General features: G+C 38.4%; 1 protein-coding gene across 1 annotated transcript in view; it reads left to right on the top strand.

Annotated features, from left to right (window-relative positions):
* Positions 1–27025, top strand: part of ARHGAP10 (Rho GTPase activating protein 10) — a 149795-nt gene that overhangs the window by 29717 nt on the left and 93053 nt on the right. Inside the window, exons 2-5 of the mRNA XM_082759449.1 lie at positions 9757–9852; positions 9940–10001; positions 22823–22894; positions 26153–26254. Coding sequence (XP_082615575.1) covers positions 9757–9852; positions 9940–10001; positions 22823–22894; positions 26153–26254 — 332 coding nt within the window. The remainder of the gene's footprint in view (positions 1–9756; positions 9853–9939; positions 10002–22822; positions 22895–26152; positions 26255–27025) is intronic.

Here is a 27025-nt window from a genome sequence, read left to right as displayed (position 1 = left end):
GTGTGTGTTTTTTTTTTAATCTTGTGCTTCTCAGCGGGCTATGGTTGTTGCTACTAGCTATCCCAAATTGCTTTTGTTCTTTTTTCTTTTTGATTATTTAGCAATCTTTTATTTAGGAACCAGTTGTTGCTGATATCCTGATGGGGATCTCAGTTTGAAAAAGTATACTGAAATCCCAAAGCAGCGAGGCTTTCACATGCTTGTGTGCCAGTAACTTTAAGGTCAAGTGTTTTTTCCTCTTCGGAGTTAAGTTGTCTCTCCTTTACATATATAATAATATTCTGTAACTGATTCATTGGATGTGTGTAAAGTTCATAATCCAAAACTGACAGAAGGATTAAGGGATTTTGTTACATTTAGAGTTCAAATATTGCACAACTATCCAGAACAGAGATGAGTCAAGTTTTTCTTTTGGCATATACCATACTACATAGTTGAATACTTAAATACTTCCTGGCAAGCTTTGTTACTGGTTATTGATGGCATGAGCAATAACTTTATTCTTCTTCCCAGGCAAATAAACTGGAATAATCAGAGAAACTGTCTGGTGAAATGATGCTGGAGCTTCCTCTAGAAGCAACTTAAGTAAGAGTGACAGTGAGCAGTAAAGGGGAGTGGAAGGATTATCCTTTACCTTCATATTTCAGGCATTTCAATGTTTTCAGCTGTTACTTCTTTAGAAGAATCTTGTGTCAAGTATACAGGTGCTGGAGCATGCTGCACGTATGTACATGGCTTTTGTCTGACCTAATTAGGAGCTTTGGTTTCACTAGGGTCCAGCCAGATACAGCTCCTATCAGATATGGATATATAAGGAAAACTTCTTTTTTTACACAAAAACATTATGATGCTTTATGCTTAAAATTCTCAATTGACAGTTCTGGAACAGTACAGAGTAAAATCCTTTTTTATTTGGGCATCTAGTTTAGCTATCTGTTTTTTTTTGCTCTTCAGTGCTTTTTCTGGAAACTATATATGACATAATAAGTACAGGCTGTCCTCTGCACCACAGTTGCTGCCAGCTGTTTCTCAGTCAAAAATTTGGATTCGTTTCATTTGTGTCTAGCTACATCAAAGTTATTCTTGAACTGTTCCCTCTTCAGGAGTCTGCTGAGCTCATCCTATCCTCCTTGACGCTGAAGGTTTACCCAGGCTTGACCAGGGTGGAAGAAAAAGTCTGTACCTCAGTGAAGGAAATTTGATGCAAATCTGGCCAGAATTCTTAACCTCTGCCTTCTAAAATTGGGTTTTAAGTTTTCTGTGTAGCAGTGTACTAAATTGTCACATATTTTCCAAAATGTACTCGTGTTTTTTTTGTGTGCAGGTGTTTTTTGTTAGTTTTAATTTTTTCAGTTTTTTCCCCCTTGCTGTTGGGAAGGAAAAAAATCCCAGTCTTGCTGGAACTTGTTCTTGGACATGAACACTCTAGGGTGATGTTGATGCTCAGCAGCAGATGAGGCACATGGGACACCTGCAAGCTGGTATGCTTGCTGTGACCTTCTCTCAGGCTGGGCTGTGCTCCCCCTGCAACTTTCTTGGCCACATCAAGATTCAGCCTCTTGTCTTAAGAGAGCACAAGCCATCTCGTACTACCAAATAATGCAGTCAGTCTCTTTTTCTTGGGAGGGGGAAATCTGTGTCCTCCACTGATGGATCAAGGCTTTCTGCTGTGCTAACTTTACCTTACTGCCACGAGTGAAGTCTGATGACTGAAGAAATCAAATAAATGTGCCCTGTTGGTTATTTGGATTTTGTAAAGTGAAGTGCTCTGAATTCAGAGAGCATTTCATTTAAGAAGATCAGAGAGGGGTCCAGTATTCAGTGTATATATTTGATTTTTGTTGTTGTGAGACAGCATCACGTACGCTTTGATAAGTTAAAGAATACAGTGGCAAAACCAAGTGTCCACCTAAAATGAACTGGTCTTTTCTTTGGCAATCAAAATAATACTTCAGCAAAATATTTTGTTACATAAACATTACAGTTATTGTTTGGAAAATAAGTCCGGGAAAGAAAGCTATTCTCCAGAATTAAAACATTCAAAATGCTGATGTTGGATAAGTATCTGTACAATAAACAATTCTTAGACTGTAACTACTTTATTTCTTTTACAGAGTTTCGCAGCTGAGGAGAACGTTCTCAGTTACCTAGCCCAATCCTTCATCCTTAAACAGTATGGTCTTCTCATTTGCTTGCTGCTGAACATCCTTGCTTGTTTGCAAATTGTCCTTGAGATGTCAGTAGCTTGAGTTGGGGATATGAAAGGTTTGTGAAACAAACAGTCTTTAGGATGCAGGTCTTCTGTTGGGGTGCTTGCTGGAATATTTCTCCATCCTGAAATGGATTTATTGGGAGGGTTGTAGTGCTAGGGACACAGCTTACCTTTCTCTGTCATGAATTGTAACTTTGGCTGTGCTCCTGAAGAGCAGAGATGAAAAATTTAGTCACCATCTGAGCTGGCAGAGGGGTGTGCTTTTGTGAGGGCTGCTGGAGGTGCCCTAGGAGAGTGAACATCTGAGCATGCTGTTGTGCCGAACACCTTTGACACAAAAGAGGAAAATGCACTTGGCAGGGTGGAGTAGGACTGGCTTTTTGAATTCAAAGATCCAGATTTAAAAAAAAAAAAAAAAAAAAAAGGCAAATAACCAGAGCCCAGGAAGGTGTGGTGCAGTGGAGTGACATGGAGAGATGATTTGGCAGTTTGTTCCTACTCATGCCAGATGTTACTTTGTGATATTGTGCATATGGCAATTAACAAGGTAATTGTTTGTTTCTTGATGTAGAGGAATCTGGAGGTTGTACCCTGGTGCTTGTGAGGGAAGAAAGGAGAGAAGTGAGTGTAGTCTGTTTTCACTGTTGAAGGTTATGCTGTGTACTTCCTTTAGGAGAACACGATGGTTTGAGATTATGCAGTCTAAAACATCTTGTATGCCTGTAATAATAGGAATATACTAAATCTGAAAGCTTTGTTAACAAGTCTGTTTTAATTAATGTGGAGAGTAATGACACTTAAAGTATGGGATTATGGACTTGAAAGAAGGAAAATCATAAAACAGTAAGCTAATAAATTGAAATCTTGCAAAAACTGGGTGGTTCTCTCTCTTATGAAGTGGGGAGAAGGCTACAATGGGTCTGTCATGCTGCTCAGTTGTGGTTAGTTCAGATACGAGAAGTTATGTTCAGTTAGTGAAACCATCTGCCTAAATAGCCTGTGTTTACTTGTAGCATAATTACACCACAAATAATCATCCCAACATGGGCTAAAGCTGCTAATAGAGAATGTCAAGTACCAGGGAACAAACATTGCAGGCCAGTCAGTTCCTAACAGAGGCATTGTTGTAAGGAATATTTATTTTCCCAGTATCCAGTTTTCTCTATTTCTCTTACTTTGGACAATAAAAGCAGGCTTTTCTTTTTTTGGCTCCTGTCCTTTCTCATTGCCAGTAGTTGGGAGAGTCATGAAATAATTTGGATTTTTAGGGTAACAGAAGGACAACATGAATTGCTGTCTGTGATGAGTTGAAAAGAAAATTCCATTAGAGATAAGATGCCTAAAGTCGTTGTTCTTGTATATTTTCATGTAAGTTACTTTAAGGTTGATTGTTTTTTGTTTTAATCTTGCAGTTTCCTTCTCTCAGTTTGCTAAAATACAAAGTTTATGGAAAGATTTTTTTTGAAACATAAACTCATTAGTGTTAAGATTTGTAAGACTTTTTCTAAAATTATGTTGCTTTTTGTTACCTCTTCCTCTCTTTAGTTACATTTTGAAAAATTAAACCTCCCCTTGTGTGTGTATGTGTGCTTTTAAACTTGATGTAGAGTAACTTTGTCCTGACACCAAATTTGAAGACGTCTGGTAAATAATAAACATGTCATGACGTTGGTGTAATCACTCTTTATGTTCTTTGGAGACCAGTAGGGAACTATTTAATTTTTCTCCTGAAAACTTGTTAAATTACCTTGCTGTTTGCAGTAGACAGCATTTTTTTTTTTTTTTTTTTTTTAATCCTCTCTAGCTTTCTTTTTGTAGTAGATGTTGCTGGTAGAACTGCACGGAGAACTTGGAGGAGGTTGCAACAGGGGAACAGGAGATGAAAGGTGGTGGCATTGGTGTGATTCCAGCGGGACTGCCAAGGGCTGCTTGTTTTAATGGGGGAAGATGTCAGTTGAAAGATGTTTTTTATTGAGTGTGGCGCTGGTAGGTTGGTCTCAGGCCTGAGCATGTCAATGCAGAGTGTGAAGCTATTGACTGCTGAGTGCTTAGGGGCTGTGGCTGGAAAGATGGCTTCGCTGGGCCAACAGCAGAAGAATGCTGTGTCACTAATTGCATTAAACTGAAGTGAGGAGGGGTTGTGGCTTTTCTTATTTGTTTTAAAGGTGTGGGATGGCCCCAAAATTCTCACACTGTATTGTGCTGTGGGGAAAAAAAAAAAAAAAAAATAAGCTACTTGGCAAGTCAGTAATCAGTTGATTGCTTATCGTCACACCTGAATTTGCTAAGCTTTCAGAAACTCACAGGTACTGTGACATTGCTAAACCTTGACTCCAGAGAACTTTTTGTTCTTGAACTTGATTTCCCTTCTGTCTTTTGGAGGGGAATCAATAACCTTGTATTTTAGCTTTATCGTAATTTTATTCTGTTTTGGTGATTCTTTCAATATACTTGGATAAAAATGAATAACAAAAAGTTTATTTAGTTTCAGGGAGTTGGAACATGTTACTGCTCTTAATCTGTTACAGCTTGCATCTGCTAAGTTGATAAGTAAATCTTGTTTACCCATCTTACTAAGGTAATAACTAAATCCTGTTCATGTTCTCATTGTTGTGGATTGTACTAGATCCCTTGTTCACTGTTAAAGGGGACACAGAAGAGAAACAGAGCCCCATCCACCACTGAGATGGCACTCGGTTTGTACAAAACGTCACAAAAGTTCATCTGGCAGCTCTTGGACAAACTACGTCAAGTGCTCTCTTCTACTGAAGCTGCTTCATTTGCTGCTGACGTCTTTGGAGAAGCCTGGCTCTTTGCTTGCCCTTGCCCATCTCAAGAGCGTGTGTAGCTTGCCTGATCTCAGCCACTGTGAGGAAGCTAGTAGCAGAGGACAGTCGAGAAGTTTAATATTAATCTTTAATGTTGAAGACAAGCTTGGTAGGTGAATCTTAGGTATCTGCGAACCTTTTAGCTCTCAAGGAGAGTGTTAGTGAAAGAGAGCAGAGCAATCTGAACCCGTGTTAAACAAAGCGGCTGTAAACCTGTCATTGCTGGAGGATTTCTGTTAGCGTAAAGAAGATTTGTAGTTAGAGAGGAGGAAAGGAGATGTAATTCCAGTTCTTAAAGAATTGTAGTGATCCTTTAAAAGTGAAGCTGGAGGTAAAAATCTGTGTTTTACTGTAGAAAACATTAATAAAAAGGGCTGTTGAAGATAACTTCTGCCGTACAGAAGCCTAGGATACCCTAGGAAATAGTTTTACTGTCTCACTCTGAGCAACAGCTTTAGGCTAGATGGTTAATACAGTATTTACCTAGGAGCAAGTGGGGTGATTGGAGTCTGGTGCTGTAAGTGAGGGCTGCCCAGTGCCTAGCAACTCGTGTTGTCACACTGGCTTGCCTCAGCTCTGATAAGAAACAAAGATATTTTCCTCCAGAACCAAATGGAAAAATAAGAGTGTGGGGCACCGGCAGCATGTACGGTGCAGGATGTTTGGCACAGTGTTGGTGTGGGAGCCTGGTGCAAAAGCACTCCAAAGAAGAGGGAGAGAGCTGGAAGCTTTTTTGGCCCTTCTGGTGTATTTTTAAGTAGTTGTATTTAAGCATGAAAAGAATGCAATGGATAAGGACAATAACAGGGAAAATTAAAAGCCCCTGTGTCCCCTTCTTTCCTTCTGCCTTTGAAAATAAATCTTTTTCTTTCTTCAGTTTCTTTCCTTCAGAACATTCAACAGATTATTTTTTTTTTAAGGTGAGTCTGCCACATGAGTTTGCCAGGATTACATGTTACTCAGGAAATAGCGTTAGTGTTTGGTTGATATTTAAATGCTGTTTGATCTTGAATGCCCTGTTCTTCCCTTTGGACCATTAGCAACAGCGTTCAACATCCAACAGCCCTTTTACCACTTGCAATACCTCTCAGTTTGGTGTTACTGTGTTCAATAAGGAAACTAAAAGGAATAAAATAATTGCTTTCTGGCCTCCTAAGTTCCTACTGTGTATATTTTTTCCCCTTGGTAGACCAGTGTTATCCTGATAAGCTGCATAAATGGCTGTGCTATTTGATGTGTGTTTCACTCACGTACTGTGTTACTCTTTTGTATGTAGCTGGAATCCATCTATGTTTGCATTGTTTCATAGCACATACTGGTCTTGCAACCTCTGATGCTGATGTGGAACAATACCGGGTGCTTCTGTGAGAGTCAAGTGAACAGTTTTGCTGCAGTAAAAGTCTGCTAACAAGAGAGCTGAGATGCATTCGTGAAACTTCTAAATTAAGGAGCAATATTCAGCGTTTAAATCATAATGCAGTAGTAAGAGGGTATAGTACTTAAATTGGTATCAGCATGTAGCTTGTTTTGTTTCTTTGTGGTTTCACGAATACTTGTGCACTGTTATGTATGTACTGTAGAATATGGGGAAGTTATAAGGGTAAAGGGTGGAGCAGTTTCTTGCTTTTTGCCCCACAATGAAGTTTGGACTACAGATGGTCTCAGGTGTCTCTCCTGGGCCATGGTTTGTTAAATGGTAAGGAAATCCAGGACGAGGTTGTTTTCCTTTTGAGTCTAGCTGTCATCCTTGTTATTTTTCCTGCACTGTTGCAAAACAAGTTCCATTTTCTCATTCTGCCCGTACTCAAATACTGCCTCTATTTTTACTTGATGCTCAGTTTTGTTGCTTTTACTTTACCAAGAGTTAGAGCAGAGACTTCCATACCTGTGAATAGCTAGGCACCAGTGGTTCCGCCCAGCAAAGTGCTAAACCAGTTTTGGGTTATTCCCTGCCCTATTTTGGCATAGGGAATGAAAACAGAATGTGGACTTAAGGGTAAGGTTAGCCAAGATGAAAGAAAATTGATGGATGATATATAAAACATTGGGTGATGGATCTTGCAGTTAACGCATGCAGACTAAGCAGGATTAAATATCTCTTTATTCTGGCAGCAGTTGGGACTCTGGCTGTTGCCATTCATTCGGTCTGAACCGAATGGCTGAGTTGTCCTTCCCCAGTCAGGAGGTTTGCTTCTTCCCAGTTATGACTTGCAACACGTGATTGGTTTTTACTTTGCTTCAGTAATTCTCATCGTTATCAGAAGTGGTAATTTCTTAAAATCTGTCAAAGTCTCTTCCTCTTTCATTGTCTTTTCTTAATGTTGTTTCAAGAGATCAGTAACTGTGGCTTTTCTGACCCCATCAGGTCATCTTCCTGTGTCCCAAACCCCCAGCTTCCACCCACACTCAGATACTTCCCAAAGTTGTATGGAACAGTTCTCAAACATTTCACAGAGATCATATGTGGAAGGATATTGCAAGAATGTAACACATTTTCATGACTTTAATACAGGAACTCTGCAAACTTAGCTTTGCTGTGTTAAAAGGTTACTGCCTCCAACCCTGCTGTAGGAATTTCCAGTCCCTTAGCAGGTTTGGTAAAGCTCAGTGACTTGATCCCGGATGTTGGCTTTTCCCCTGAAAGCATCAGGGTGCGGGCACAGGTTCTGTCTGCTGTCCCTGTCAACAGAGAGGTGGCCTTTGGGATGCACAGCCGCGTAGGAGATGGTCTCACACCACGCTGGTAAGGCTTGGCAGAGCCTGGAGCCCGCTGCAGTGTTTTGGAAGCCTTGCAGTCTGGGAAGGGGGTTTTGGGGAGTGTGGTGGTGTGGTGTGTGGGCATGCTGGCCCTAATGCGTACCATGCTTGACATTATTTGAGCACTTCACCTCTAAAAAGGGGAAGCAGAATAAACAATTCCATCCTGCGGCATGGAGCTAGCTCTCATATGACAGGGCTTTGGCAGGGGATTATCGGATTCAAGAAAATTAAATAGGTTTGGGAGAGTGTGGGTTGCTGGACACATTCTCCCACAAATAAACTCTTTTCAGCCTTGTGTTGTGACTTGGCTCACAAATAAGCATAACATTAGATGTTTAAGAAACTTATTTTTCTAAACTTTTAATCCTTTCACAGCTGGCAGAATATTTTTCCTTTTCTGTCTGCTTTAGGAACAGCCTTTTAGCCCACAAGACCTTTGATTTAAAATATCAGTGTTTCCTTTTTGATGGGAATTATGTTGTTTATCCTTCTTCCTTCAAGAAGCTTTAGCTAGTGAGCAGCATCCTGCTGCTATCGGGTTGAAAAGTACGTGTACGGGCTTCAGGAGCAGTTGTAGAAGGGAGGCGAATACCTGGCAGTGTGACTTTGAAAGGAAGAAGCTGTTATACCGTAGGTGAGAAAAGGATTAAGGAGAAATGGGGGAGAAGAAGGGAAGGTGGAATGACAAGGATCAGAAAGCGTTTCATTCATTTTAGGTTGTCTTGCTGTTCGTAGAGTATTTGTGATTCAATCTTTGAAGTAATTGAATTGAACTTATGGTGCAGCATTGTACAACCAAGTTGTACTCAACTTGACACATACAACATACAATGCATTGCATGCAGGACCTGACAGTCATTTAAAAAAAAAACAAAACAAAAAACACACTTGTGTTCTTTTAGCTCCTGTTTAATATTAAAGAACAAAATGCTTAGCCAGTGTGCTAAGAGTTGTTCTTAGCCCTTTAGAACTGCATGTGATATGAAAAAGATTATAGATTAACTAAACATTTCACATTGTCCTTAAACTTGGCTGACAACAAAAATGCGAGTAAAACCATTACTACTGAGTAGGAGTGTACCAAGACACACATCCTTTTTTTTTTTTTTTTTTTTTTTTTTTTTCCCCATTGAGCAATTTCTTCCCTCCAGAACCCGTGACACTTCCAAACTGCACGTCAGCACAACAGAGAAGTGTATAATGCTTATTCACGGTGTTATAAATCTTAACAAGGGCTTTAGCTGATGTTGTAGCTGAATATAGAATATGATTACTTCCTGGGGGATGTAGAATGTAGCCCTCTGACCCCAGATTGTCCAACACCAATAAAATAAAATTGGGTGGAGAAAAATGTGTTAATAATATTAAAAATATATAATATGAAAATAAGTTTAATGCTGTGCCTACAACTTTTGGCATAGTTGTAAGTCCATAAAATTTCTAGTTCCAGTGTAGTAATTCTTCTAAATTTGGATTATGTATGTAATACATAATTTGGTTTATGTATATAAAGTTTCACAAGCAGAGCTATCTATGTGAAGTAGGTATGAAATCCTAGTATCTGTGTTTGTGTTAGCAAACGAGTTAGCAAGTTTAGGTTAGCAGAGAATCCTTTTGCTGGCACAACTTACTCCATGTTGTGGCTTAAACTTCTGTAGTTACAGACCTGTTTGTATGGCCTGTGGCCTTAATTGTGGTGTAGAGAAGCATAAGAATAGATCTGATACTGTACCCATGATCATACCTGCTCTGTAATGTGTGGCCTTGTATAAGGAAATGTGTATGACAAGTTCCCAGATGAGACCAGAAGAGGCTTAGGCAATACTTGATGCATCTTGTAATGTTCTTAGGCAGACCTGTTAGAGTTTCTTGTAAAAGTTGATCAGGGATAGGAGGATTTTCCAACCTTCTTAAAATGATTCTCTAACCTTCAATCTGTTCTTTTTTTTTTTCCAGACCTTTCAGCAGCCCAAAGAAAATTTGCACATTCTCTGAGAGACTTTAAATTTGAATTCATTGGTGATGCAGAGACAGACGATGAAAGATATATAGGTAGGTAAGAAGTGACTATAAATGGCTACGTTTTGCCATGACATCTTGGTAACACGATTAAGCTTTTTTTCTGTTTTTGTATTACAGATGCATCACTTCATGAGTTTTCAAACTTTTTAAAAAATTTGGAAGAACAAAGAGAAATTTTGGTGAGTTTCAATAAACATTTTAAAAAGCTGTTTGTGTAGCAAGGAAAGAGCTGAGAGTTGAAGTTGCTTGCTGCTTTTTTAACCACTAAGCCATTCATATTGATAACTTAACAGGGGAAGCTCTTACTGTGCAGTCTTTGCTCTGTAGTTTGAAATTAGAGGCAGCAGCTACCTCTTAAAGAAGGCTATCGTGATAACGACAGATAATTATCAATGGGCTTAAAATGGTGGTACCCCAACAAGTTGTGGCTGGGGTGAAGACTAAAAGCACCATGGTGGTTTTTACCTGTTACAGTAAAAAAAGCACGATGGAAGACACAATAGTACGTGCAGGAGGACATGTGAGATTGGGAAGCTGGCCAGATTTGGATCCAGGATCTCTGTGGCACCAGCTTCAAGGTTTAGGTGGATTTGGGATGCAGTCTCTTGGCTGGATGCAGTAACAGATTTACAGCCCTCTTATTCATAGGCAGGCAGTCTGGTGGAGACTTGTGTTTATGTGAACGTTTCGTTACTCGGTTGTGTAGATGGGAGTGTTTGTTCACATATCTGTGACTGCTTAGGGTTTTAGTGTAATCTGGGTCAGGTTGGCTGCGTGTCGACCATGGGCTAAGAGCTCTACAACGTGCCTTTGCTGTTTTAATTTCCTGACAGAAGCTTTGCCTGCAGTGTAGGAGGATGTAGACAAGCAAGAAGGCTGGTGAAAAATTTTTGCAGATTTTTCTATCTCTGGCAGTCTTAAGCCCAATAATATTGATGTTATGGTGTTATGTCCTGGTATGTTGTTTGGATATGGAACTGTATTTGGGTTGGGGCTAAGGTCTGTGTGGTTCCTTGCAAATGACTGCAGAATAGTGTCTTTACATATGAGACAACTTTTCAGTATCTTGAATTGCTTTGCCAAATTGTAGGGATTGCTCCAGTATGTAGTAGTGTTGCTTTTGTTCCTTGTAATTCTGAAGTACAGCGTTTGCTCTGCTTTTTCCTGCCAGCCACTCCTGTATTTTATTTTAGTGAAGCTGTGTACATCTAATTAGTGAAATTCGTTGGGAAACTTCTGCAATGAAAAATACTTCCTAGCCTGTCACGCTATTTTCCAGTCTGTATTTTGATGTCAGGTTTTGGAGAGAACTTGAGAGTAATGTGGCATGTTTCAATGATGGTGTCAATAGATCTTCAGCAGTGACAGATTACCAACACAGTAGGCTTTGCAGAATCCAATGTTCTCTGTATAGTGAAAACACTTCTGTTTTTCAGCCTGAATGCCATAAAACAGTACTACTAATTTTTTGGTATGCTGCCCATGCTTACACAGAAGGTATTATCACACTGAAAGCTTATTCCTGTAAGTTTCTTGATAAGAAAAGTATGAAATGCAGTATCTTTTAGAACAGTGGTAGTTGGATTAAAAACAACAACTGGGCAGTATGAAATATGGTGGGGCAAATATTTAATTCCAGACAGAAACGATATGCTTTGAGTTACCAGATGTGTGGCCTTTTCACTGCATCTGTAGTCTTGGAAATGTTATGTATCGCTTTTAGAGTCAGCTAGTACACCAGTGGGCATAAGTCTCTGAGAAAATGATTGCATGGTGATTGGTGAAGATCATTTTCAGCTGCTGCTCTGACTTTTTTTTTTGACTTTTCAGTGTGTGTTTGAACAGTGAAATGAACTCTAGGGATACTCCCATGGAGAATACGAGGGCAAATTGAACTCAGATGTTTGGAATCACGTCAGAGATCCAAACAGTTTCTATTAAGATGTAAATATGATAGCAGGATTGCTTTCAAAAGCATCCAGTCTCCTTCATGTTAGCTGTTTACTGAGTGTTTTTCCCCTGATTGTTTTGAAGGTGACCAGGAGGTTTCTGACTGCTCACTTCAGGCTCAATGCAGAGTGCTGCAGATGAGAAATTTCAGTCATGTAAAATAAGCTTAAAGAAATCCATGAATAATTATGAAACTTAAGGCATTTCAGATATTGCCGTGCATTTTAATTTTTATGCATTTGAGAAGAAGGTTAAGTTTTTCTTATCCACATGGTAAATTAAATACAATTTCAAGTGTTTCATATGTGAAATGAGATCCTTATCACCTATAATTCTCATGTTTTTCTGAAACTATGATGTGTGATGAAGCTAGAGTCTATAAAACTTTGCTAGTGTTTACTATAAATTCATTTGCTTATTGTTTGTCTACCAAATGTTCATTTGGTGGATATTTAATAATTTAATTCAGATGTTTGAGTCCTGCGCTTCATGGTTGTATGACTTCTCCCACCCCTTCCAAAGGCTGCCAGAATCATGTCCCAGCTGTCAAAGGATTTAGTGGCTTGTGAAAGGGGAGGTCGGCCTTAATCCAAGCATTCCACCGAGCTGTTCTGGAGTGGCCAAGATAAAAACAAATTACACTTTTCCATAGCACCATAGCTTGGTGACATTCCTCAAGACAGAGAGGAAAGAGGTCATTTTGTCCCTGAGGATATTCTGGAAGTGATTTTTTTTTTAATGTGTTAAGGATGAGTAGAGTTCTAGAGCTTACATTGCACTCTTTTGGCAGTGCAGCAGTTTCATGGAAGTGCAGGGATGAATGGGACCCCTCCAAGTTACTAGGAAAAGGTTGGGGATGAGCAGGCACCAACGCAGTGATGCTAAGATGCTCAGTCCTTCTGTCGAGCTGCTCTCCCACACAGCAGGGAGGGCACCAGCCCTCACCCAGCCCCAGTTCTCCTGACTGAAGCAGGTTTGAGTCTTTGTGATATGGTGAGAACAACAGATTTAGCTCGCTGACCTCATTTAGGCTGTGCTGATGGTAGGCACCCCCTGACAGCACTGATTGCATGACTGATGTGTAATTATTCCATTTCCTCATTTGTGGCCTCCTTTTTACCACCTTTTATACTTCCCTTTCTTTCACCAGTCTTCTCCCAGGTGAACAACCTGCCCCTATCCACCGTTCTCTGCTGATTCTAGCTTTGGTAACTGATGCCCAAATGTGATGCTGCTTTTACTGTTCCCTCAGTTATCTCAGCAGTGGGTGGTACTTCTGTTGCTGTGACCCTGATGTTTGCGTGCTTCCACTCCCTCAGAGGTCTGTAGTGTTCCTCTTACTCAGTTGCCTGCAGAGCTCTGCTGTCTCTCACTTAGTTCCCCTTAACCATAACAGTTAAGTCCAGTCAGCCCTCATGGCACCATCAGTAACTTCTGTCAGCTTCTCTCCCTGTTGGGTGCTGTGTCCAGTGATTTCTCAGGTCTGTCCAGTGGCTTTTCTCCTGTCCCATTAGCTTTTTCCTGTGTCAGCGCTGAGTGAGTTGGATGGATTTTGCCTACAGCCCTTCAGAGGTGTGATTTGTAGTAGGGTCTTATGTACCTGGATCATCCCTGATAAGTGCTTGTCTAAACTGTTCTTTAAAAAAAAGAAATAAAATTCAGGGACAAACTATATTTCAGAGTTTCACTCTGATGTTTAGTTGTTATTCTTTTTTTTTTTTTTTTTTTTTTTTTCCCAGATATCTGTCCTGCCTCCTTTTACTGCAAATTAAACTTATTTTTTTTGGCCTTTTCTACTGTATTTGTGGAGTAAAACTCATCACTTTTCCTTCATAGGAGAATTTTCACTGTTACTCTTCCAAAGGCTGGAAGACTGCTACCCTTTCAAAGTAGTTTAGACATCTCTCACGTCAAAATTATTTGGAGTCCCATTTTCTGAAGCTCTGACACTTTCTCTTGGATTTAAGTCACTCCATATGTACATTAGTCTGGTGGAGTTATTTGTAAGTCATTCCACAAATTGTTACTGAAAATTGGATCATGCAGGAAACTAGATTCTACTTCAAACATCCTCTTAGCCAAATATCTATTTCTCAATAGTTTTTCAACTATTTTTTTTCCCTCGTTCTTCTCATGGTTTATTTGTTAAGACCAGGTCACCGCCTTTGCTTTTGAAATTGTGGGGTGGGTTGAAAAATTAATAGAGGAGGTTGGCTACGATGCTGATCTCAAACAGGAAATTGTCATTCTTCACCAATTCATAGTGTTTTACCTTCTATACCATTCCAGGACTTTGGAGGATTGGAACCAGAACGCCTGATCCGTTCTTTCCTCAGTTTCTGCATTTTCCTCCTTTAAAACTGCTGCTGTTTGCTCTTCTGCCATGCTCTGGCAGCTTGCTACCTCTCCCCTTCATGTGCTTTGTTGTGCTCTTCAATTAATCTAAAGCAAAGCCTCTTCTAATTAAATGTAATTAATTCTTCATCTATGCAATATAAGAAGAATACATGTAATTATTAAGAAATCCTTACTCTCCTTAATATCCAGCTGTTCTACTTTGTTAGATGGCTTGTTAGAATTAAATGAGATTTTTCTTCAATTATTAAGATTTAAATTTGTTCTAGAGTCAATTGCTTTTTTTCTTTTAACTCTTTCCAGTTGAATAATGATTTTATAGCTTCCTTTCCCACTGTTTTCTGAAATACCTATATATATGTGTGTGTGTGTGTGTGTGTGTGTGTGTGTGTATATATATAACTTCTTCCTCATGGTTTTCTTTTCTCCCTCCCAAATAAAACAGATTTTTGCCTTAGTCTTTCTAACTTTATCCCAGGTAATTGTGCATTTCCTTTTTACTTCATCACGTTTTCACTTTCGATGGCATTTTTGTTACAATTATATTCACCTCATTATGTTTCCTGTTAGTTCTCCAAGGCAATATGAATTTACTTTGATATGATCTCTTCTATTTGCTAGTTTTGGCACAATTTTATTTCTTTCAGTATCTCCTAGAAAAGATGGTAAGTTCTAATTTTTGAGCATGATATTTTTTTAACCGTTTTTCATATTAAATAGGGCTATTTATTTTTTTTTTTTTACCTTTCATAAAACTGCTTGCAGTCCTTCCTCTTGAAAATCCTTTTGCATTTTTAATGAGTTTCACCAGTCTGTCAGAGTCTAGTTCAAAATAGCATCTTTGCAAATGCATTGTTTAGAAAGAATTATTACTCCCAGAGTCTATCAGGAATGTAAGCAAATGCACCTGTATTGATTTTTAAAGAAAATAGCTTGGTGAAGTCTCTATTGTCTTCTTCCTTCTTCTACCTCCAGTGACTTTTTTTAAAAAAAAAAAAAAAAAAAAAAAAAAAAAAGGGGGGGGGGTGGAGGGAGAGGTTTCCTAGCTGCGGTTTCCCAAGTTAAAAGAAGTTGTTAAGGTTGAAAGGCATACACTCAAAAGGTTAAAGGTAAAATTTAAATCATCTGTGCAAATATGTACTCACACTTGTTCATGCTTAACAATACTAACCTCTTATGATTAAAGTATTGAAATACATGAGGTTATTTCACAGGTGAAGTGCTCACTTAACAAGTAGCGTTCATGAATAGCTTACTATTACCTTTTGTTCAGTGGCTATGTATTTAGTTTACACTGATCCTATGTTGCTGTGAAGATGGTGCTGTTAATTTTTCTGTGTTTTTCCTTGGTCCTCAGCATGTAGATATTTAAGGGTTCATAAGTCTTAATCTGGCTTCACAGTAATCTCAAGAAATCTGTGAAGGAACAATGGTTTTACTCACTGATCTAGGCAAAAAAAAATCTGACAGTTTTGGATTTTCAATGTAAGATGTACAAGATCTGCTCAATCAGAGCTCACGGCATTTTATGGTATTCTGTGCATTTAGATCCTGTTAAATCCCTTGACAATGCAGGCTGCTAAATAAGTGTGCCAAGACAGTGAAAAAAATACATAATTGTGTACCACTTCTGAAAAATTAGGTTGCCAACAGCCTAGCGAACATCTCAGGTGAGGAGATAGAAGCACAAATAATTCAATTTCTCAGGAGCAGCATTTAATAACTTTAATCACAGGACCTAGATTCCCCCCCCCCCCCCCCTTTTTTTTTGCCTTCCTGCAAGCTGTCTAATTAGATTTTAAAAAATGTAACTCACTGGAGGATTTTCATTCTGTTATTTCATCAACGGGAAATGTTTGGAATTTGCGTTGTAAAACTTTCATCAGTTTGGGTTGTGCTGGTTGTTAATAACACCACTGTTTCTCGTGGAGAACAGCTCTGACAATAATTGAGCAGTTCATACTTGACTAAACACTGGAGCTCTTGTTCACTGTTAGATTCTTTGCTGTTCAGTGGCATCGTTTTACTCAACTATGAGCTTTGCCATGAACAAAGAAAATAAGTATTACGCTATTTCCTTTTCAGAGTAGCCTTTTCGCTTTGTCAAGATCTTTATACAGCCCAAGTGTGGACTGGGAGTGATTCTCTGTTCTTATGTGAACCCGGCCAGTGTTCGGGTGTGTTACACTGTTGAGCTCTGGCATATTGGATTTGCTAAAAGGAGCTATTTCCTAGAAGCTTTCATCCATTTCAGATGGGAAAAAGCTGTCTGTATTTCTTTTCCTACTTGTTATGTTTATTGTTTCATAGTATTTCTCTAAATACTATGCATTTAATAAGAATAAATTTACTCAAAAGACATGACTATTAAATATTTCTTGTAAGTAATCTTTATTAAAAACCACTGTCTTCATTTAGTTTTCCTATTTAAAATGAAGTAATTTTCTTTTTGTGTTCTCTGCTTATGATACCAGTTTAACTTTTCAAAGCCAGCTGTCTCATGGCAAGTGTATCAATGCAAACATTCTTTCAGAGCACAGCATAGCATATAGGTCAGAGGAGGCATTTTTAACCATCTGTCGTTTAGGTCAGTCATAAACTTCCACTGAATGGAAAGAACCTTTGACAAGAGGGGACAAAGGAGTCCTGCTACTGTACCATCTGTAAACCAAGGCTGCTGCATTTAAATAAAGAAAACAAAACAAAAACAAAGCTAAGTATGAAGAACAGGAGTCTGACAGTACCACAGCTGGTGAAGCAGGGTTTGGTCTGGGGAACAGTTTTTGAAAGTCACTGTTTTAAACCCCAGGGGTAGTTTTCTGGAACTTCTATGAGGAAGGTGATTTGTTTTGTTACAGGTACCTCATGGCATGCTGAAAATATACAAAGTAAATTGTATCCAAGAATACCTGTCTGACACTTTATTACCAGATGGTTTCCCGCAGAAGCAATGAACCCAGAGGACTGGGTGTCACTACTATTTTCATAGCTTCTGCACGCATGCAAAGACACAACTATTGATATGCGATGATATACCCTTAAAAATCCTTTAGTCTGTAGACTCTAGTCCTTCTAAAACCCAAATTTCTCAAATACCCTTGTTTTTAGTCCCAGTGTGCGGCTGAGGGAGGCTTTTTCTCTTATTTTAGACTGTAAAGCTACAGGGAAAGCTCTAGACCAGTGAGAAAATCCAGAAGATTTTACAAAGTTAAAATGTGCACTTGAAAACGAGCACATAGATTAGGGGAATAGATTTGGGTGTTGGTTGTGCAATTGTCAGTGCTCCAGTTAAGTACAAAATGGGTGCTGAAGAGTGGGTAGAGAGATGCCGCTATGTCTGCAGGGCGTACTGGCAGGAGAGCTGGCTGGTGCAGCTAACTGGGAGCATATTCTTGTAAGAGGAAATCGTGTTCCCATGGGAAAATAAAGGATGGAGATTAAACCTTTGCAAGGAAGCGATTGAAAATAACATTTGACTTCCTCTGCAGTGGAGCCGTATCTGTGCGGTTACATAACACAGGCTTTCAGGCACAGAGTTTAGTGTTTCCAGAAACTTCATTATCAAACTGAGGCGTGTAGCAGAAGAGATTTTTTAGAGGGAGAGGCTTTTTTTTTTTTTTTTTTTTTTTTTTTTTTCCATTTCTTCCCCTGCACCCAAATATTGGAGATCTCAGAAAGTCACCTTTTGTACTAGGCTGAATGTTGCACTTCCTTACAAGGAACACAAAGAGCTCTGTATGTCCTCTGTGAGCAGAAATGCAGCTGCAGGTAGTAAAGTTCTTTATTAGAAAGTACACTTCTTTATTTAGCAGCAGTGTTACCTACTTTATTATTGAATCACTGTTAGCTGTGTCTTCCTTTCCGCATTCTCTGTTACATTGAGAAGGGCAAAACTTCCTTCCCAGATCCAGTTTCATTGACACTTACTCAGTTTCACGAGCTCTGCCCTGCTGGCTGTGGGCCTCCTCCTTTGCTTTGTTGACAGGGAGAGACAATCCTGCCCCTGTCTACAAATAAATCTTCCCAGTCAGCGCACTGGGAAACTTTAAACCACCCTGTCTTGCTGTTTGGCATGTGGTGTGCATTCCAGTTCCTTTGATGAGGCTTTGGAAGTGGGTACCCCTGTGTCACTGTGCAGTCTGTAGCAAGGTACATGTTCGTGGCTTTTTTTTTTTTTTTTTTGCCATTTTTAGTAAGCCTCTTTTGTATGAGAGGATGCTTGGATTCAAAACGGAGTAGGGTCAGTGCAGGAACTTCTCACCACCAGGGTTTATTGACCAGCAATATTTAACTTCCAGTTCTTTCAGTGAAGTCTGAAGTCATTTTTAGGATGAATGCTGGGAGACCATAGTTGCATTTGTATAATTTGCAAACCGAAATTTGGTTAACTTTGGTTGATCTCGCCTTTGTAACCACAGAGGCCAGACTGAGATTCTGTGACAGCTCTCATGGGTTGATGTCCCTTTACAGCCCATGTAAGCAGCCTTCCTCTTCTGCAAGACAGCCTGGTTGTGGCCGCAAGGGGAGCGGGAACCTGTTGGTGCTGCGTTTCTCAGACAGACTGCTCTGGAGGGTGAGAAAGCATGCAGAGCTTTGAGTGCTGGTGGATGGTGCTGTCTGGCAGGTTCCAGTGCATGGGAGGAGGTGTTCAGGGAAGCAGTTTCTCCCTAAACAGCCATTCTCCCGCCCTCTCTGAGAAGAGGAAAAAAAAAAAAAAAGGCTAAATGAAGTCGGTTGTGGACTGGCACTGGCTGGTGAGTTACCTGTTGGATCTTGTTGACTCGAGTGACTAATTGGCAAGCTGCTGGAAATGTAAATGGACTTGCTAATGGATTTAGTCTGTGCCTTTGTGGACTGCTTGTAGAAAATGTTGGCTTGGGTCTCTTAATCTGCAACCTGTTACAAATTTCTTTTGAAATATATGGAGCTGTAAAAGTCAGGATTATCACCATTCTGTAAAACGTCTCTGCCTGAGCAGGTGAAGTTTTGTAAGGGCAGCTGAAATTAGGAGGTATATCCAAAGCTGAAAGCCTGCTTCAAGATACTGTTGAAAATGTTGGCTACGGGGATCTCCTGAAGTGATGTTGGCAATTATGTTTTTTTTTTTTTTTTTTTTTTTTTTTTTTTTTTTTTCTGCTGTTCCCAGACTTATGTTAAAATGAAGTTAATTCTTTGGCCTGTCAGTAGTTACAACAAATAGAATAGAAATAGTATAAGCAGTTTCAGGTATTTGGTCCAAGGAATGTGTGCATATTGCATTAGACATTTCTGAAAGCATTTGTGAAACCTTGACGTTCATAAAGCTGGTTAAGATAGCGTTACTTGAGACGTAACCTCTTTATATTGATCACTTAGGGCTTACACACACCCTAGTTTGCTTGCTGGAATTTAAAATCGGGTATATGTTCCTTTCAGGTGGGTCTGGGTAGCTTAGGGGTATAAGGAACAGAAAAGATTTTTGTATGTGTGTAGAATAAAAAATTAGCTCAAGAGTCATACAAAAGTTGTTGAAAGAGGCAGGAACATGCAATTTGTTACTAATTAATATTTAATTTGAATTCCTGATATATTTTCTTGAAAGTGGTGGATTTTGATGTAAACTTCTTTAAGGGAAGGGTGTGTAATAAATAAATTCAAAGGGCCCTTAGCTTTTTTGCTTATTTCTATGTACTGAGGAAATATTTTTTTATCTACTTATCTGTTATTTAGTTTTTTAAAGTAGTAGTATCTTTTGAGTTCCCAAGTTATAAATATACAAAGTTAACAATGAATAATATCATAAAAATGTGTTCTTATTTATGGAATGAAAACAACTTTTTCCATCTCTTTATGATAAGCATTGAATTCGAAGTACTGGGAAACACTTCAAATTCCTCCTTTTGTAATTTAATATTGTGCATATTGTAGCTATGAATGTTTTCATGTATATGAGTCAGAAGAACAGATCTCTAATTCACTATGTACCAGTCACATCTTGGTTGACAGCTTCTGTATGTACAAACTCTCACACTCCTTTCAGTGAGGAAGAAATGTTCCTCCTATATTTTTATATGTGGGCCTGGTGTGAAGCTCCATAAGAATGATCAAAGAGCTGCAAAATCCCACTTCACCAAGAAATACTCATAAGCGCTGCTGTATTAACCCACTCAGAGAAAGCAAAAGGGGGTGACAAATCATAAATACCTGCAAGACAGGCAAATTTCTGCTGAAGAGGCATCTGTTACAAAAGTTTGTTGAGCAAAATGAGAAACTTTTTTTTTTTTTTTTTTTTTTTTTTTTTGAAGGAGAAGAGGCTTGTTTTTCTTTTAATGAAAGAATTACTGGCTTATTTTACCACTGGCAACACTGGAATCTTTATTTGTTGGCTGTCTTGGAGGGAACATCCCATTTTGATTGAAAGATTATTTTCTGCTTCAAACAAATACCTTCAGTGGTTCCCATGGTTAATGCCGCACAGAAGTGTAGCAGACCAAGTGATTTGCAGCCAGCCCTTCTGGTTTGTGAACCTCAGCCTTTTCTGCCCATGTTTTTTTCTTTCTGCTGCGCCAGGTTGCTGGGTTTTATTTTGACCCGGACTTCATGTTCAGCATGCATCCATTGCCTGTTGACCTTATGTTTCCCTTTTTGTTGTGTAAAAGTTAAAAAGAACTAAGAAGCAACTTGTTGTTAGATGCTAATTTTTAAGTTTTTGACCATTTCAGTGCTTCCTTTAAGCACTTCCCTTTGTGAAAGCATTCTGCTCGGCTGGTACCTGCCAGCGCCTCAGGCCTCCATGGCCTGTGGCTCGCCTCATCCTCCCCGGGCTCCTCTCTGAGGAGGCCTCACAGCCTTCCTTCCTCACTCCATCAGTGGAGAGGAAACTGGCAGAAACAACTCCAACTTCTTGAAATGTTCCCAAACTGAAGGATTATTCTGTCATTATTCTGTCAGCCTCTGGAGAGGTTCTCTGCTTGGATTTGTGTGAATCCTTGCAGCCAAGCCAAGAGAGACTCCGAAGGCCTCAGGTGATGTTGCTTGGGGTTGCTCCAGTTATACATGCAACTTGCTGTTTCCTTTCAGCTCCTTTAGAATTTCCAGGGAAGTTTTGGGAGCCTCACAAAACTGAATATCCTAAAATGCCCTGGAGACCCCAATAACTGCTTGAGTAAATAGGATGCAGCGTGCCGGGTGGGATGGATCCTTCCTGTAACCGCATTTTTCAGTTCCTCTTTGGGACGTTTGACTTCTCTGGCTGTCAAGTCCTCCTTTTTCTTCTCCCATCAGGTTTGTGCTAAAGGGTACTTTTAGTGTTTCTGACAAAATTAGGAAGTGAATGCAGAAAGAAAGGGTTTGGGCCACAAGATCAAGTGCTCTGAATTTAGGGAATATCTGAGGATGACTGTGCAACGCTTAGTTTGGCCCAGACTTGCCCAATATTTGAGTTTCCAGCTAGATAAATAGGTTAGCATGCTGTTGAAAATTCAGGGTTGCTCTGGTTACGGTGAATTGGCAAGATGACTCCCACAGTAATCCCCGCATGGCTCCAGGGCTGGGTGGGAGCAGACAGTGCTATTTGGATTTGGGCTGTGCCAGATCTCTAATATATCCCTCGTGTGTTTTACGATAAGAGCTTTTCAGAAGGCCAGATTAGGCCTGCAGTGTCTTATCTGAAACCTCTTAAATTTGGAGGGGGGTAGGGGGAAGACTTCTGCTCTATCTGAGGTGGGCTTCCAGGGAGCTCTGCCTGCACTCCTGGCAGCTCAGCCCTGGGCTGGGGTGACTGAAGTGCCCTGGGGCTCTGCCTTGGGCCTGGGACCGCAAGGAACCCCTCTGCTCCTCCACATCTGCTGTGCTCTTTACACTTTCTCAGTGCTCCCATTGTATTTAAGAAATTCCAGCTTTTGCTAAATTTCAAATGCTTTTAAAATTCTAATTCGCGTTCACAGCAAGACCAAACTTAAACTTATTTATAAGCTAGCTTTCAGTCTTTAAATGGCATGTTGTTTTCTTTTTTGTTTCTTATGATAAATGGTCTCATAGCCATATTAAAAAGCGCAGTGATGGATGCTGTGGAAGAAACAGATTAAACTTTACCCAGTCAACTAAATTTCTCATTTCTTGTCTCTACACCTCTTGATTTTGTAACTTAGGTTAACTTGAAGCTTTCTTAATGTAATTAAATTTAAATATTTGGAAATATATATATTTCAATTCCTAATGGTTTTAGCTGTGTATTAAAAGCTTATTACTTACACCTCAGTTGTCCATTCTACAGCTGTTTCCTGTGTTTTTGCGTTGCTGCAGAAATGTGTATGTCCTCAAATGAAAACTATTGTTTTTTTCTGTGTGGCACATTCTGGTGTTCAGTTGTGGAGGCTGTTGACCTGATCTGCAAGACTGGCACAAGTAAAGCAGTTACTGTTTGGCTGCAGCCAAACAAATGCAATTTCTGCATTTGTTCATTTTGTTTTAGATTTGTTTTAATTTTCCTTACAGTGAATTGAAAGACAAGATAGAAATTTTGAAACCTTAAATGAACTCAGAGACAGGATTTTTTTGAGTTAGGACTCAGTATCCCACCATGTTTTCCTTATAAGCCCCAGAGCTTGCTTGTCTTTTTTTCCCCCTTTTGATTGATGGTGCTAAAGTGACTTAGTGACTTGTCTGTCTGGCAACAGAAGCTTAACCTTTGCTCTTTTTTTTTTTTTTTTTTTAGGCACTAAGTGTTACTGAAACTCTGATCAAACCTTTGGAAAGATTTAGGAAAGAGCAGCTAGGAGCTGTAAAGGTTTGTCCCTCGTTTGCCTTTATGATAAGTTTGTTTAATTTCTCTACTTGGATCGCAGTGCAGTAATGACATGTATTTGGCAGAGGGAAACTGTTGTTTATATTTCATGTGTTCACACTTCTTTTCTACTTTGAGAACTTGCTTCAGAAACAAATGGAAAGTGTGCTTAAGAAGAGAAGAATGTGTCCTTCTTTCCTCCCCCTCCCTTATCTCTTCTGTCTGGAATAAGAGAAATACAGCTAACAGCCTAATGGATAACTCTGATTCACTTTATTCTTATTTGCAGTTGCACAATCAAAAGCTGAAACGCATTAACTACCCAAAGAAGTTCATTTGTATGCTTTTAGCCTTATTTATGCAACCTGTAAAGTGAACATTGCTTTTATTTTACTTGAATAAAATCACTCTTGTTTTAAATAAATCACTCATTGCTCTATGTGAGTGAGGGAAAAATAGCGATGGAGTGGCTAAAGAAAGGATCTCATTCAAGGTACTTTTATTTTGGTGAAAGTTGTCAGTAACCTTTCTAAGGTTGCCACTATGTTGTTGGTATTTATAAAGCTAAGCCTCATGGGTTAAGTACAGACTAGCAATTGGATAAGTATAATAAGGACAATTTTCACCTTGCTGTATCTGTCTACCTTCCTTCTTACAATTAGAGATTTAAATACTTATTTGAAAATGGGGAAACATTACTGCTATTTACTGCCATTTTCTGTTCCAAAACTCAATTTGTACATTTTTAAACTACCACTCTGCAGATGTTTTATTTTATAATGTCATGACTTTACCAGCAGTGATATCTAACGTCTCAGATAACCTTTCAGTTTCAGGTGAGCTATACATTTTGACTTCAGCAGGAATGATTAACATATTCTGAATCTGATTTCAGTGTTCATGCATGGAAAACACTCTGATAATAAATTATTGCAATTTAATAATGCAGTGGTCTTTGGTCTTTTATGGATGTCAGAAGTTCAAACCAACATCCAGTAAAAACTGTAATTTAGAGTTGTTGAAGGAAAAAGAATTTGTTCTAAATACAGTATATTGTCATTTATATGGTATATTGGTATATTTAATGCATTATTTCAACAGAGTATTTATGGTGTTAGAGGACATTACCATTTTTTTGGGGTAAGAATTGCTATGTTTTAAACTACTTCATGATCTTTACTCATTTCCTAGTCAGTTCTGTCCCTGATGTTTTTATCATGAAAATTTACATTCACGTATTCTGAATGTCACATTTTGTTTGGATGCATGCGTCTTCCCTTGTCTCTCCGTGCAACTCTTTCCATGAAGTTGAAGCTCTTATTGGTATTTGGCCATTTTGTGGACAGAACTCTTGGTGAATTTAAATAGAATGGTCTTGCTTAATTGTAGAACACAGAGAAAAATACTCTAAAAATATTTAACTCCTGGAATATTTTAACTGAACATTTATTCAGTATAATCATAGTACTGTCATTGGAAATATAATTTTGCATGGCTCTGAAAACCGTGTTACGCCCTCTAATACCAAAATGTATCTAGAACATTGTATGGGATGAGCCTTAGGAAAAATAAATACATATATATCTACTGTGACAAAAGTTAAATCTGTTGACTCATGTTTTCATGTGTTGTACATCCCTTGTTGATGAAAAGGTCTGAATTAGGTTTAAGAAGACAAAGAAGCAGGGAGGAAGTTAATCTCTGTAGTGCTTGAAGCTGAAAAACTTACTGAATTACTCCTCAGTGAAAAATTTTACTGCTCTCATCCCCAGCTGCATGTGTAAAGTTTCTGATTGTTTCTGTTTCTTACCTATTTAAAAGTAAATATCTCTCTTCTTTTCTGGTAGCATTCAAATGTTTATCTGATCAATGGAAATTTTGCTAGTATAAACACACACCTTTTTTTCCCCACTCCTCTTTTTTCTGAACTGTGTATGCTAACATGTTATATCTAATGAATCCCACATGCATATTATATCATTTCTCAATTGATAAGAAATATTGTGGCTTTTTTTTTTTTTTTTAAAAAAAAAGGTATTAGATATGTGATGGAGGAAAAAGCGTTTTTTGTAAAATCCTTTACTGAAAAGCAGTCTTAAACAGCTTAGATCCTCTATAGGAATGCCATCTTGAAAATCAAATCCTGCAGAGAACAAAAACCTGCATGAATTATTAAAAATGAAAGATTAAGATTAAAAAATGAACAAGTATGTGTGTAGAGTCTAACCAGTATGCTGAATAGATGCATATATAATGAATATACACGAATATATGCAGAATTCTTAATGTCATTGAACTGGTCTGTTTCTGATGAGCAAATCTGTGAGTGCTTTAATAAGGATTTTTTTCCTGTTTCTAAAGCTTTATTTTCTGCTGCAACTCATTATACTGAAAATAGCTTTAAAAACTGGTTGGTTAATTCAATCAGTACTGACTTCTGTCTTAACACATGGAACTGAGAAACTAGAAATGCAGAAATGAAAGGGTTGTTTGACAACGTCATTGTCTTAGATCCAAGAACTCAAATTTCCTAGAAACTTTTCATGTCTGTCTCTCTTCCAATATGTTGCTTTTAATGGCCAGACAAATGGATGATTAGTACATGCAAATGCTATTTGTGTGTGCTTGTGAGAGATGCTCTTCTGCTAGCATGATTTTATGGTCCATGGAGATTTATCCTTTATTTTTTTTTGTCATGGGTGCAGCAGCAGTCTAGCAGATGTGGGAATTCAGCACAGAGTTCTTTGGTTTTAAAATAAAGAAATCTTACAGAATATGAAGCTATATTCACTTTGGTTTTTGGGCTGTGAACCTGTTGCAACCTACTCAAATGATCTTTTCTTTCTTCTCCTCTGTCAGTTATAGAAAGTTTTTTTTTTTTTTTTTTTTTAATGGACCTGATGTTTCTTGTGAAGTGCTCTATTCAAAAGATGTGGATGATCCCTGAAAATAATGAAAAACACAATAAATAAAAAAGTTTTTTTATAATCAATTTTAAGTGTTAACTTGAGTGTTAAACTTCACCGTGATGATGTAATGGGATTTTATTTCAAGTTTTTTTTTTTTTTTTTTTTAAAGAATTAGTTGGAAACATGTTTCCTTAGTTAATGGAGTATGATATTTTGTTTTTCTTTAGGTAGAAACTTAAAAGAATAGAAGAGCTTTTTTCTTTGACGAAGTAGAAAACTTTATAAGAATAATGAAAGAGGCTTTTCTTACATTTTTATTTATAAATGAATGTTATTTTGTTCCGGTGTCTAGGAGGAAAAGAAGAAGTTTGATAAAGAGACAGAAAAGAACTACAGCTTGTTAGAAAAACATCTAAATTTATCAGCTAAGAAGAAAGAGCTACAATTACAAGAGGTATTGCTGCTGCTCTTCTTCCTTTTACAGGCTTTTGAGTAGATAAATGTATTTTATGCAAAAGAAGCATCCATAGTGGTAAACAAATTTCTGAAAGGTTGGTGAGAGTTGGTGTTTGTTGCACTTGATTTTATACCCCACTGTTTTCTGATTCAAGGGCTTTCCTTGAGACATATATGAAGCACTGGATGTCATGTCCTTTATATAGTTTGGAGAATATTGACGTGCAAATTTATTGTGAAAAACTACGTTTCTCTTACGACTTTAGCCTATATAAAAATTGTATTACATTGTATGTGTTGACTTACTACAAAGGATTAACACAGAATGCTAATTACAGTTAGATTTATATTCCAGAAAGACATGTTTTTGTACTATTTTTTTCCTCATATGTTTTGAGGATCCACTTTTTTCAAGTAATGCTACAGAAAAGTTGTTGACAATTTATAACTTTAAAACAGATCTGTTTTCCCTGGCATTCCTTCTCTCCGTGTGGGTTTTTATCATCATTTGTACTTGTAATAGCTTTTATTTCTGGAGCAACAGCAAATAATAGTTGAGAAAAGAGCAGAGAGATCTTGCAGAGACTTGCTGTAGGCAGAAGGATTTTGTTTGAGAAATAAAATTGTGCCAGAATTATTGATGATTAATCTATGAGTGCTTTGTATCATTAAAATCCTAAGGGTAGGAAAACTTTTCTTGTATAAACTTGGGAAATAGTTGTATATGATTGCATGGGAGCTTCCTTATTTCACACTATGTTTGGCTAAT

This window comes from Aythya marila (assembly GCF_965140915.1).
Source record: "Aythya marila genome assembly, chromosome: 4".
NCBI lineage: Eukaryota > Metazoa > Chordata > Aves > Anseriformes > Anatidae > Aythya > Aythya marila.
This window is presented reverse-complemented; position numbering and strand designations above follow the sequence as displayed.